Raw genomic sequence first — 15,244 nt, 5'->3', positions numbered from 1 at the left:
CCCATTATATTTATCACACGGGAATCTTGTGCTTTGTCACTAGAAAATCTGAACTTATGTTTGTGACGAGCACACCTGTTTCTCATTATTCTTCCCAAGTTTTTGAACAAAAGTATCACTTTAAACAGAAGTTAAGATCCATTGAACTCTACTTCAACTTTACCCTTTAACCTAGACATTGTGACCTCTGACGTCACTCGAAAACCATCATGATTCCCGCACATACCGCCGGGCAAAACCTTTGTGTTTTGGCTGCCAGCTAGAAAGTGTACGCAATCTTACCATTACTACCGGTGTTTTTGCCCCGCGAAACATGACGTATACAGTGTTTTGTCAACAGGACGGTTTGAATGTAAACATGGGTCACATCGTCTACAGACGTAAACTCCCAGCCTATTTCATGGCAAATTTGGATCTTATAATGTACCTGCTTTCAATGGCACTATATTTTTTAGATAGATAGATAGTCTTAGATAGTTAGATAGGATAGGCTGAAAGCAGCACTGGGATAACAAGCTGGCTAATATTTGTTTGCATCCTTTGGTATTGGTAGAAATAAAATTTTTAATAATTCTTTGGTTTTTAGATGTGAAGGTGTAATACTACTTAGCATTAATCATCTACTCAGCTAGTGTATTGATGGTTGTTGTACACACATGTAATGTACACATGTAATGTATAATGATTCATGAGTTCCGGATATATAAGATCCAAGAAAATGTATCCAAACCAATGAATGAGACCTTTTAGTTACACAATGAACATCATCCATGTAAATATTGCCTCATACTGATGGGACTGAAAATGTAAGACAATCTGTGAACTCAAAAGTGTAGCTTGGCGCTAACCCAAGTCATGATAGAAGTGGGGGGAAAATGACAAGGAAACAAAAAGTGAAGAGCGAACGTGACTGGACGCCAGGGCTGGTTGTTGACAGCTGTCAATACTGTCAACAGGTTCCCACAACTCGATGATCTTGAACTTGTTAAAAAATTTCACACCAAAAAAATAATAGCACAATACACAAAAATTAGCCCGAAGCATTTTGGAATAATATTGTGATGCCATTTTGGCAAACTGCCATTATTTAAAAAGCTTGGTAGGTTAAAAACACTTACCCTATAGTAGGGCAAAGTCTGGTACCAACTTGTAAAACTCATTATGCTGCTGACACACACCCCAGTTTGTATTGTTCTGTTTATTAAGTTCCTGTTTCTGTTTTTAATTGGTTAATGTGCAGTTTGGACAAACCCCACTACAAAAAGTTCTTTTCCTAAATTGACCATGCGTACCCTTCACAACCACACTACATGTATCATTAAAACTTTTCAGAAATAATTATGCAATTCAGATTTTGTAATGGAATGCTATGATTTCCTCAATTGTGATGGTAGGCCTTACTGATGGCTTATATTAACATGTATACATGTACAATGACAGCATTGATCAATTATTTAAAAAACCTGCAATTTATACAAGATAAAAATAATAAAGCATTTTCAATTTACCATAAGATTTGCAGGAATTTTGAAGAGCAAAACTTCATTTCTGTAAACTTGGACGTAATCCAAGAAGTCAATGAATATTCAAGAATGTCCCAGCAGCATCGAGGCCACTAGTCCCTGTGAAAAATTGATCAAGCATAACCCTCACTGGAGGTGGAGTCGAATGGTCGTTTTGTGTAAAGGTTGTTGATGGTCAATAGTAATTGATTTTACAAAAAGCACACTTGTGAATATACAAATTGCATTTTTATTACTTTATTGGTATTGAAGTTCCAGCCTAGAACATTATTGTTAAGCTTAGATTTTTCTATTATTCTACAAATGGTTGGAGTTATTGTAAAACTACTTTCTACTGGGCTCAGGGGTACCTGGTAAAACTAGTAGTTGGCATTGCACCTCCATGCTATCATCAACTTATTATGTTAAAATAAACTTATTTCAGGTAACACAGTCATCTTATATTGTTTGTTGGTGCTTTCATCTGTATACATGTAGTAGGGCAAAGTGATGCTACCAACTTGTAAAACTCATTATGCTGCTGACACACACCCCAGTTTGTTTTGTCTCATACTGATGGGGCTGAAAATGTAAGACAATAATTCTCATTTACATATGTTATCCTTGTTCATGTTAACCACACTTGCCATGTGATCATTCTCCACATTTAATCCAAATTTTGATTAAAAACAACCAATAATTGTAGACTTCACACTGTATCTGAATGTGTGGAGACATTTATCATTGTGTAGTACCACTTTCTTGTTTGGTAAATAACTGAGAAAGATGACAATGATGTATGCAATTATATTGGAGTTTTAGTTTTGAGTTGTGTTAAAGCAAGTCACTAGGTGCAGAGAAGTGATAGTTGATCACCTTGGGAAGCTTAGTCAGTGCCTGGATCTACACAAGAATAACATGGCTGTCATTGACATACCAAGACCTTGCCTAAAACACGTACAGCAGTAAATAAAACCTGTTGTTGATCAAATTATAGGCCAAATATTCTTTTACAAAAACATGCATTGAACAGCATTGAATATGTAGAACGGGGTTACATCAAACGTTGATCACTACAAGGAGTTTACAAGAACTTATGCAACTTCAAAACAAAAAAGTGAACAAACGAACAGAGGTGACTGGCATGCCAGTTTCTATATAAATGCTAAACTACATTGGCTTATCACCAAGTTCTGATTTTAAAGGCAAAAAGTGCATCGAAAAACCTTGTTAGCAGTGGGTTAACAAAGCTCCTGATCTGCTTCTTTAGCTTTTTTTTATTTGATGAATTCTCACAAAGTTTTCGTTTCTGTTATGCAGTGACAGGCCTGGAATCTATTGTTCAAATTACTGTGGTGACCATGTTACAGTCACTGACTGACCTTTGCGTGTAAGATGAGTGTTGTGACCCAAAGAAGAGAGCAATTTCCTTTTGAAATGGGCCAGGGCTGTAGGTTTAACAAAGAAGTGAGAATTAGACGATTGATTAGGGAATTACAACAGCCATCAACCTAATTTCTGTGGAAAGGGGAATGTACCTTGGGTAACAGTTAAGGTGGTTAGGTCAGAAGAAGTCCTTCAATGACACTTAGGGTATCTTCAGATAACATCATGGGGTCAAGTCAAGCAAAGACATCCAATGTGTAGTCAAAGCTAATGTCCTTAAGACATTGTTAGATGCCTCCAGGGTCCATACAAAGGTAATCCTGTAGAGGAAATTTCAATAAATGACATTGGGTCTATTGACAAGAAATATCCCTAGATGACATCCAGGGTCCAGTTAGAGGGAGTGTCATTAGATGACATCAAGGGTCCAGTTAGAGGGAATGTCATAAGATGACACCCAGGGTCCAGTTAGAGGCAGTGTCATTGGATGACACCCAGCTGGGTCCAGTTAGAGTGAGTGTCATTAGATGACACCCAGGGTCCAGTTAGAGGGAATGTCATTAGATGACATCCAAGGTCAAGTTAGAGGCAGTGTCATTAGATAACAACCAGGGTTTAGTTAGAGGGAGTGTCATTAGATGACATCCAGGGTCCAGTTAGAGGGAGTGTCATTAGATGACACCCAGGGTCCAGTTAGAGGGAGTTTCATTGGATGACATCCAGGGTCCAGTTAGAGGGAGTGTCATTAGATCTCACCCAGGGTCCAGTTAGAGGGAGTGTCATTTAATGACATCCAGGGTCCAGTTAGAGAGAGTGTCATTAGATGACCTCCAGGGTCCAGTGAGAGGGAATGTCATTAGATGAGACCTAGAGTCCAGTTAGATGCAGTGTCATTAGATGTCATCCAGGGTCCAGTTAGAGGGAATGTCATTAGATAACATCCAGGGTCCAGTTAGAGGGAGTGTCATTAGATGACATCAAGGGTCCAGTTAGAGGGAGTGTCATTGGATGACATCCAGGGTCCAGTTACAGGGAATGTCATAAGATGAGACCTAGGGTCCAGTTAGAGCCAGTGTCATTAGATGTCATCCAGGGTCCAGTTAGAGGGAATGTCATTAGATGTCATCCAGGGTCCAGTTAGAGGGAATGTCATTAGATGTCATCCAGGGTCCAGTTAGAGGGAATGTCATTATATGACATCAAGGGTCCAGTTAGAGGAAATGTCATTAGATGTCATCCAGGGTCCAGTTAGAGGCAGTGTCATTAGATGTCATCCAGGGTCCAGTTAGAGGCAGTATCATTGGATGACACCCAGGGTCCAGTTAGAGGGAATGTCATTATATGACATCTAGGGTCCAGTTAGAGGCAGTTTCCCCAGATGACACCCAGGGTCCAGTTAGAGGCAGTGTCATTAGCTGACACCCAGGGTCCAGTTAGAGGGAATGTCATTATATGACATCTAGGATCCAGTTAGAGGGAGTGTCCCTCGATGACATCGGGGGTCCAGTTAGAGGGAATGTCATTAGATGACATCGGGGGTCCAGTTAGAGGGAATTTCCTTAGATGACATCAAAGGCCCAGTCAGAGGAAGTGTCTTTAGATGACTTCCAGGGTACAAGCTGGGTTCATACTTCACACAGAAAAGTGAATGTGAATCAGATGTTGGTGACACAAACATTTAAATACCCTTTTATTGCTGTTTATCGGTTGTGACACAAGAACATTCGGTGCACTTTCACAATTCACATGAAGTATGATCCAAGCTTAGAATTAAAGTTACTAAAAGTTTGTAAGGTTGGAATGCCATAATTTCAATGAACAAAATTAAGATCCAAGTGTCAGCAAAAACTCTGTGTTTTGTTCTCATCCTTTGAATGTGTAGGCCCTGAATGAGCTTCTAGAGAGTGTGTCAGCTCCTATTGAGATACGTGATGGTATTGTGGGAAGCATCTCTGTGGAGATCCCCTGGTCAGCTCTTCTTACAGCAAACAGTAAAGTGGAGATCAAGGGTCTAAAGCTCACATTCCAACCCAAGTACAGGCTCAACTCGGACACCAATGGTAATTTAGCTGTGTTTGGTACTATTTATTAATTGCTTAATGTCATACATGTATTTGCAGGCAGGTGCAGACTTGTCTCCTGTTTCTATTTGTGCGGAAAAATCCAGGTACTGGTCTTCTAAACCCAATGGTTTCATTAAATAGATGCGCATAATAGCAAAAACCACACTAAAGCCCTTCTTACACGAGAACCGAAAACCAACAGAAGCTTTTTGATCGGAAGCTTCTTGCTTATAGCATGAAACTTTGAGGAACCAATTTAACTAATATTCAATTTGTGCCGCCAACACCATTTTGATGGATACCTGGAATAAACAGTTGACCTTTCTCAACTTAGAGATCTATAAAGAAAACTCCATGGTGTGTGCATACACAGGATGGTTGTTCACTCTGTTTTATACTATCAACCTCTCCCCATTACTCGTTACCAAGTAAGGTTTCATGCTAATAATTATTTTGAGTAATTACCAATTGTGTGCACTGCCTTTAAGTAGTCTAGAGACTGTGGAAGTCTCGCGTGTAATTCAAACTTCCGGGACCATCTTGGTCCCAACCTTATGGAGTTTTACGTCGGGGAGATTTTGTTCCGTCAATTATTATTTTAGTTTGAAGTCATGAGGTAGTATATGACCACGAAAATAACTTATGTTGCTGGAAATGTAATACTGATTAACAACACATATGAATGTAAAATCAATTCAACAAAATGTGACCAGGATGTTATAAAAGTCGAAAGAAGGGATACTGAGGAGAATAGCGGCTTTCGTTCACAATAATTTATTCTGTAATACTGAAAATCGGAGAGGAGAGAGTCTGTTAGAAAGGTGTCGTCTCTCGTGAACATATTTTGAAAGTGAGAGTCTCAATCTATACATTCTCTGACTCGTAATTAATTAATATAAAACATACAATTCTGACATTAATTATTAAAGGAAATCTTACAATGAAAATGAATAGTTGACTGTACAATAAAAGAACTACAAGAATGCACTTTTGAATGTCGGCTTGAACAATTGCGTTCCCGCCAAAATAATGACAATGGCGGCATTGTTGCCGCCACACCTTAAACTCGAAATCCTTACGGAAATGCACATTAATAACAAAGAAAAAATAACTAAACTTGACCTCAGCTTCCGGTTACTTGCAAAATATAAAGAATTTGTGCCCACCTCTAATCATAAAACTAATGCAAACGCTTGTTTTGTTTGGGGTGAAAAGCATTTTCATTGGTTGTTGAGGAGTAAGCTTCCTCTTTAAACTGCATCACGCATTTATTTCTGGCAACCATCCCATGTCTGCTTATAAACAAACTTTTAGTAGTTTCACATTCGGGCGTAGATTTACAAAAGGGATTTCAAAGAATTTAAGATCAAATAAACATCCTTGTCCCAGAGGTTTACTTTGGTTTAAATATTAGGCCTAAATAATATATGTGTATTTGTTTTGAAAATCTAAAAGCCAAGTTAGGCGCCTTGTCAAAACCTCCAAGCCGTTCCATTCCGCGTGCATTTTGCGGGAGTCCGCGGATATTTGTAACAAAAGAACCCGTAGCAACCGGGCAGGTCCACAACCACAACGGCTCATTTACATGTCAATAAACATGAATATTCCGCCGGCTCCGCGGAGCGACCGGTCGGCCATTGTAAGGTCCAGCTTATGAGCTGACCGGCGGAACCGCGCAGGAACGTAGGTGGTTAACAATGGTTTTACCTTTGCAGATTAAAAAGCAAAGTGAGGGTGTAAAAAGCCATTTCCTCCAACGTGTGATTTTAAGACTTGGTTGGGCCTACATAACCAAAACATGAATTTCAAAAATGGTTTTCTTTTTTTCCCGGCTTCGACTGACAAAAGTTCCAGGCTACGTGCAAACTCAGAGTATCCAGGGGACAATTTTAACTGTTCGTTCTTACTTTCGAAGCAGAAACATTAGTCTCTTATTTATAAAATCCCGAGTCACCGTCACCAATAAACAAATCTACACACCTGTGCGACTGTGTCCATGTCAAAACAACCCGATAGTCCGGTTCGTCTAATGCTAAGGGGGAGTCTCAGAAACACGTGTTTCTATTGGCTGTTGAATTTCCATATAGCGCGTAACGAATGTTTGCATTGGTTGATTTTGCCCTACTGCCAGAGCAGCATGTAATTATTGTATTCAACATCACGGAAGAAAACGTTAGTAGTCGGCGGCGGTGATTTCTTATTAATTTAGCATCGTTTTTCTTGGGGGAAAATTTATTAAAATGTGAATGGTTTCAAGTTAAAAATTGCGATGTGATACATGCGAAATTGTTTCCTGATTTATGAAGGGCGCGACTATCGCATGCGCTGGAGGGTCGGCTGGCACACCCAATGCATGGTGTAATTGTCTAGGACGATGGTATTCGTGAGTAGAAAATGTATTAGTCTGGGAGAGCATGGCCGGCCCGCGTCCAAGCCGCTGATATTCATGACCTGAAAATACAAATTGTTTATTCATGAGACTTATTGTTATACCAACAATAGCGCCCGGCATGGATAGCTCATTAACTTCACCGCGCTTCAACGCACATGACCGTTCTTCCCCGGACTGTCCGAGGTCCTTAGCAACGGTGGTATTTGCTGTCCAGTCCGCGGACTCTCCGCGGAGGAATGCCCGGGAGGTTTTGACAAGGCACCTTATACAAGTTATAATAAGTATTTTTATTGGTCAGATTTGTTATTGAAAAAAATTCAAAGCAAAGATGTGATTTCAATCAAAAAATTAAGGTCTTTGTGTGACGTGCTTACTCGTTCCAATTGGCGCAAGACTCCACAGTCTTTTGTGTGGGCAATGGTATTTTTTCTGCGACCTACATTAAAGCCATTATACACTTTCGGTACAGAAAAAAAAAAAAAAAGTTCACAGATGTACAAATAATTTACAGGGTTTACAGAAGGTAATGGTGAAAGACTTCTCTTGAAATATTGTTCCATGAAATGCTTTACATTTTGAGAAAACATTAAAACAATATCAATTCTCGATAGCGAGAATTACGGATTTATAGTAAACACATGTCATGACACGGCGAAACGCGCGGAACCAAGGGTGGGTTTTCCCGTTATTTTCTCCCGACTCCGATGACCAATTGAGCCTAAATTTTCACAGGTTTGTTATGTTATATATATAAGTTGTGATACGTGATATGTGATATAAGCTGTGATAAGTGTGGGACTTGGACAATACTGTTTACCGAAGGTGTTTAATGGCTTTAAGCTTACCAAAATTTCCCATTGCTAGATTTGTTGATAAAGGCAATATTTAGGCAAAAAAAACCTAGTAACATGATCAAAATCGAGACTAGTATAGATAAAGAAGTCTTGGTCGAGAGACAAAGACCAGTTTATAAATGCACACTAACGCAACAGCTCAGATTGCACCATCTGGGGTTTTTCCCCTAATACTTACCCCTTTTCATTTGTTGAACTTTGAACAGATTTCTTGAAGCTATTTTTATTTTAGTTTGTTGTCACCGAAAGTAAATTAACAATGCCCATAACAATACAAGAAAGAGTTGACAATAATACTCTGCCCATACAAATCGTATTATACTGGTGACTCAGTTTGGTGAATTATAGCTTCAGTGAATATTACGACATGATGTATTGTGTACATCTAAGCCCTGGCGCTTACACTTTTGTGTTATGCCACAATGACTTCCGTGATATCAGGGTCCAATTTTGGAAATTTTTTGGTGCTTCATAACTCAAATCTTACCTGCAAGAAGTCACGTATTTCAACATATTCACATTCAATGGCAGCATACATTTTTCTGCATTGGGTTTTGGTCAGCATATACATGTATTCCTCACAAATCCGTCATTTTTGTGAAACAATGCAGCTTCCATAGTTAAAAAATTCCCGCTTTGATCTGATTTTCACGGTCTTCCGTGCGTACACAAGATGCGCATATCTTGTGCTGCCTTTGCGTGTTAACGCTGAGTAGTCAAGAATTACCAAGAATGGCCAAGAATTACGTAAGTTTGTTTGTCTTGTTACACACAAATGTACGCGTATACTTATGGCATCAGACAACTGTGTAAGAATGGGTCAGTGGTTGGTACATCAAACGCTTTGGATTTAAGAAAATTTTGTACCTAGTAAAAAGCATACACAGTTAAGAAAGGGCTCGGCCACCAATGGAAGAAAAAGATGGGAGCGGGTGTGAGTATAAGAGGGGCATCGACGGCAGTGGTTGCCAAGCATTGCTTCCAAGAATTGCTTCCAAGAATTGAAAGGCCTGGATGTTATATTTTTTAACTGGTACCTAAAACCAGAATCAAAAGGTACCTCACCTGAAAGAAAATGACTGGAAATCGCACGGCTCTATTAGCTGTGCCTACACAAAATACATTTACCTGCATTGTGACGTTTACATCAATACTTTGAACATTCTTCATCTTTATTTTATCAAGAATAAAAACATAATGTGCAACATCCATGGTGTGCATTCTAATTACGGTAAACTTTTAAAACCAATTTGTACTCAAATGCTCATTCGGTCCTCAGTATGCTGTAATCAGGGAGTGTATGTATACATTCATAGAATTAATACTGAGAAACATAAAATATCTCTGTTAAGTTTATGAATGGAAATCATAACTAAAAAGAGATATGTATCTTTCTCAGTATCTATACTATTAAAAGCGTAACCCACGCCATCTTGGATTGAAATTAGAAGGTCCAGTGGCATGGCATCCTTGCCGAATTCAACAACATCGTTGTGGAATTCAACACGATTGTGTCATTTCAGACGTCGGGTTGCAAGTCTACAAAACCCTGACCCGATCTCCCACTTACGAGTCGTCTGATTGGAGGAAGTTTGGGCGGCGACCGTGTGTCAACCACTGGTCGATGTTGTTACCAGACTTCCTAGAAATCTTTCTGACAGGCGACTCATTGGACAGTGTTTCGCAGATGGTTCTCCGGATTGGTTCACCCATTGCCCCTTGCCCGCTCACCCGGCATTCGATCTGCCCTTTTTGGTCGGGTTACTTTCGCTAGAAATCTTTCTGACAGGTGACTCATTTCATGAAAAGATTATAAATGGAGAATAATTTATAAAAAAGCATTGACTTCCAAACGGCATGAGAAATGGACAAGGATGGGATCAAACGGAAACATTGGGTAACTATAGGGCTATAGGCTGGAAGGAGCCTGTAGGAATTAATAACATTTTGGGGTTGGGGGGCTTACACAAATTGAAATCGAGCCCAACCTCACCTTACATTCTGGTCAGTGTATTGTGAGTGGTGTGTTGTCTGGTTTTGAGACAGGCCACCTGTTGCTTGGTGAAGGAGGTCACCGTGGGATCACTTTAGGGGTGGCGCAACCTCGGACTTCCAATTATCTCCGACGCTCTTACCCCCCCCCCCCCCACCACCAAAAAGCGGTGGTAAACAAACAGTAGATAGATTTGTGGCACACCCAGCATGTTCCGAAAACTCGCTTTATTTAGTGCTGTAACAACTTAACGATATGTATCGTGGGACGTGGCGCTCCATAAATTGCGATGCACAAGTAAAGGGCCCAAGATTCTAAAATCATAGCGTTATTTGAAATAAAGCAAACCATAATTCAACGAAAGCATACAATTATTCAATGTTTTTATTTTCAATACAATTTTGCAGATACAACGTTGACCTTTTTCGCTACCATCTGTTCAACACGATTGAACCTGCGGACCGCCAACTAGTGCGTTTTTTATAAGGTGTTTACTTTCTTCCCTTTCAGTCGGATAAACTCTGCGGATATTGGCTGTGACTATTCAAGCCTTTTTAGTCGGATTTCTCCTCTGCTATTTAGTACCAATGATTATTGTTGAGGAGGATATTATACCAGTGTCTTACGAGCCTTTGGTCGAGTAACTCGGCGCGTTTATTGACGGTGACTATGGATTTGTTCATGGAGGTACCTATGATTTGTTGAGAAGGGAACCAAAATACCACTGATGCCAAATTCATCAGGTTAGAAAAATGTTTTGGTCTGATCATAGTTGCTCTATGGTCTGATTGGCTCTTCCACAAAGACCTCCTGATTGGTCGCCAACGTGAAGACACTTGCTTGCACGTGAATTATACCCAATGCGCTCTGTACAAGAAAATACTGTGTAATTATAACAGTGTGTTATATTTTTAGTCCACTAGGTAATTACCCTTATTATTTGGCTTAGCGGGGAAATACTCAGTGCAGTTGAGATAATAAAGTTAATACACTGACATAGCCCATTGAATGAAAACTATGCTCAAAAGTCGGGACAAAATCCTCCATTTATGCGGAAAATGCGTTTACTTTGTCTTCATCCAAGATAGATAATTGACATAACCTCATAATATCCTTTATTATAATGTACTTCATATTTCAATCTTCAATCTTATTTCAATCTTTAGCATAATAATTAGACCAACAAGGGAACACACAGTTAAACAACTATCTTGTGACACCCACACCCCTGTAACACTACCATTTTTGTTACACTTATCAACAATTTACAAATCTAAAAGAACGAAATGAAGAGACAAACACCCCCCCCCAAAAAAAAAAAAAAAATAATAATAATAATAATAATATGGGCCTACAACATTACATCCTCAACTAACCTTTAACATCGATTTCAAGAAACATTCATTATATCAATAAGTCGGTCCCTTATTGGGAATTACCAAAACTATACACCAAGAAAAGGAAAAAAAAAAAAGAATCAAAGAAAACAACCCAAATAATAAAAGTATAGAAATCTTATGAATGTTATATGAATCTTTAAAGGTTAACATCCTCAATCATTTTAAATACAATTCCCAATCCAATTATACAAAGTTATTATAACCTCTGTCCCTCCGAATACGTCTCTCTTAATATGTGTGCTAAGGTACGTCGTCAATCTAACCCAAAACGAGGCTGTGGGCGCAGCCACTGCAAGTAGTGGCGGATGTGCGCCATAGCCTCATTTGGGGTTAGAATTATGACGTCATGCATAAATATTAAGAGAGGCGTATAACACCCTCACCCACATTACATTTCAAAATATTTGTGAAAAGGATTTTCATCATCTAGCGGGGTGCCGCGCGAAGTGCGGCATCCCGCTAGTTTTTATTAAGAGCTCAGGCTTGCTCTATATAAACCTATCTGGAGTAAAGACAAAGTACTGATTAGTAATTAGACAAAAATATTGATTTATTTCAATGTGAAAACTCCCAGAATGTGAAGTTTTTACTAAGCTAATTCTCCTGGAAAATGTTTTTGGCTGAAAAATTGTCAAAGTCGAGGACAGTAGCATTGAAGACCCAGCAAAGTCCAACAGCTATTACAATTGCTAATAAACTAGCACAACTTGTGCAAATTTGGTCACGTTTTAGTGTAGACAATTAAGTGTTTTGTCTATGTCTTGCACAAGTTGATATACAGTAATAATTATCAAAATAAGCACTTGGCAAGAAGAGGCTTTGCAATTGCTTTTTTTCTAATGAAATATGTTTAGATGAAATTTGTTCTTGTAAAGTTTGGAAATTGAACTTTACTTTTGTTGACAAATTTCAGTTATCCTGTGTTAGTTCTCCACATTGCTTTGATAATTTCCAATTCTCCTACACTTCTGGTCATCACAGGCCAGTTGCAATTGTTTGCACGCATTATGCACTTTTTGGTAAATTCATATTTTGTTTCACTGACCCCACAGTGAGTGCTGTTAGAGAACGTGACAGCAAGTTTTACCATTTGACCTCATTTTGACCCTTCCCCTGTGGTGTTGAAGTGACAACAAAATGTCATGACTTTCTGCCATTATTAGTTTCCCTCGATAATTTGGTGTGATAATTAGGTAAAAGTGTGTTTGCTACTAAGGTTTATGTAGGTATCTGTTTTTCTTGTGCCAAGACAAGAGATTGCCATGGTTAATATCTTAGCTTTGGTACCTTATAGTGTTTGTCCATGTACCAGTCTTGCTGACAAATATTGTTGTGAAGAAAATGCATACAGACATGATACTAATTGTTAGCTTACAAACAGGGTTGTCCACAGCTTTTGAAGTAGTAGATGAAAAAAATATAAGTAGCCGGTGTTGTCAAAGGACTGAGCGATTCCCTTACAGCGTGAGATGCTTTGTTTTAGATCTGAGCATTTTTTTTGGCTTAATCCATTGAATACACATGTTTTTGTTTCATGGACTCCTGAACCTGCCATAGATTTTGATTTGATCCAATTATTGGGAAGGTTTGTTGGGCACATGAAAATTGTTCTGATTGGATTATTATTATTATTATTATTATTATTATTATTATTATTATTATTATTATTACTATTATATAATTGACCTCAACAAATACAACTACATCATTTAGTTCGGGGAAAATTGGAGGAGGCAAAAAACACTGGGGAGAAAAAAAGTAGCTGACAGCAAAGGACAGAGTAATGGACAATATCACCTATCTGGACAACACTGATACACAAACGGTCTAATTCAAGCACCAATAATGAAAAAAAATTACAAACAAATAATCCTTAGATACATGTACGCCATTTTCATGATTGTAGTTGATTAAAAAGTTTTAGTGGATGGATCACCATATGAATGAGCAAAAATTCCTTGTAAAACTGTGAAATACTCTTACATAATTCACATATTTTTATAAACTTTTTCATTTTGATAAGCAGAGCCATAAACTTTACTCTGTTTCAGTCCTTTCATAAGCAATAGATGCTGCAACCAATATATATTGCAAATAATATAAATTGTCACCTCATAGCTGTCTTTATATTATTATAAGCAAGTGTTGATGAGTAATGGATATTTGATGTTGGCTTTGTATCTTAAAAGGAAGCACCAGCAGTAGTATGGCAGACTCAATGTGGAGTACTATGAGTATGACAAGCTCCATGCAACTAGCTCAAGAATGCCTCAAGAGGGACACCTGTGAACCTGATGTGGATCCTACCGCAGCCTCTCAACCATTTGAGGGACCTGAGCTACTTGCTCAGATGATTGAATCAGGTATAGCAAGTAGAATAAAGGAATATTTGTATATACATGTATGTAAATCCTCCATGATTGATTGCGGTATAGCAATTAGCATAATGGAGTATTCTGATTTACGTAAATCCTTCATGAGGTAGCTATAGACGGTATTGAATATGACATCACTGTTCAAATATCTGACCTACAAGATGACGTATGTGCACTTGGAATATTTCTTTTATATGCAAATCCTCGCAATCTTTCTTTTGATTTTGTCTGAGATAGTTGGAGACAAACCTGAAAGACCATGTTACACATCACAAACCACACATGGCAATTTGCAAGCAACCAATTCCAGGCAATATTCATGAAGAAAAAGACACAATCTTTTCAATTTGTAATATGTGTCCTGGACTTCAAACTTGGCACACCTGGACCTAAATGCATCTATGACACTAAAACAAAGACTTTGTGATGATGTCATCGGGCATTGAATTACATCAAATAAAACACATCTCCTGAACTACACAACAGATTCTTACACTTGATACATTATCAAAAGGTTTTTAAAATGAAATTACTGGTGCACAGATACAACCCTAACTTCACCGTGTCTTCTGGTTAAATCTTGAAGTTGAAGTGAATTTTGTGTGTGTAAATGAACAATGATATTGACATAATCAGGACAAGGCAAGTAACCAGTCGTTTCTTTTCTGAGTGTATTTCTTGGATGTAAAAAAAAGTGGTTTGGCTTTTGTCTTTTGATGACATACTATTGATTTGAACTGGATGAATCTGTCGCTACTCCATCTACTTACAACTAACTTATACCCTCAGTCTTGGGGCTTTTGGGTACTCTGTATAACCCCATTCAATCATAGTATATATAACCTCTTCACAACAAAATACCATCCTTGCTTCGTCTCAAGTCTCAATTTCATCTGCAGTTGTTTCTTGCACATGCAGCATTACATGTGTGATGATAAACTGCAATGCTTTGACTGAACATGACTTCTCATTCTTTGGAAAAAGCCATTTGTGAGTTTAAAGTCACCTGGAAATAGAATTTTTTTTCTTTGAACATTAGAGTATATGTTTCTGAACAATAAAATAATTTTTGGAGTAATTGTTTTTAAAGATAAATTATATGTTTAAACAAATAAATAAAGTTGTGTGGGGGTGACTCTGCCTACCCTTTTTGTGATGTCAATCGAGGTAGACTTTGCCTCGATCGAACATCGAACACACGTACGTGCAAATAATTCAAGTCCTAGTCGTGAGTTTGTATGTATCGGAAAAGGTTTTTTTCTTGCTTTTTTCCTGCAAT

General features: G+C 38.3%; 1 protein-coding gene across 1 annotated transcript in view; it reads left to right on the top strand.

Moving 5' to 3' along the window:
* The window catches only part of LOC117288099 (autophagy-related protein 2 homolog A-like), an 84,310-nt gene that overhangs the window by 3,923 nt on the left and 65,143 nt on the right, over positions 1–15,244 (top strand). Inside the window, exons 2-3 of the mRNA XM_033768802.1 lie at positions 4,771–4,948; positions 13,780–13,953. Coding sequence (XP_033624693.1) covers positions 4,771–4,948; positions 13,780–13,953 — 352 coding nt within the window. The remainder of the gene's footprint in view (positions 1–4,770; positions 4,949–13,779; positions 13,954–15,244) is intronic.

This window comes from Asterias rubens, chromosome 1, assembly GCF_902459465.1.
Source record: "Asterias rubens chromosome 1, eAstRub1.3, whole genome shotgun sequence".
Classification (NCBI taxonomy): Eukaryota; Metazoa; Echinodermata; class Asteroidea; order Forcipulatida; family Asteriidae; genus Asterias; species Asterias rubens.
The sequence above is the reverse complement of the archived record's forward strand: the minus strand, read 5'-3'. Positions and strand labels throughout refer to the sequence as shown.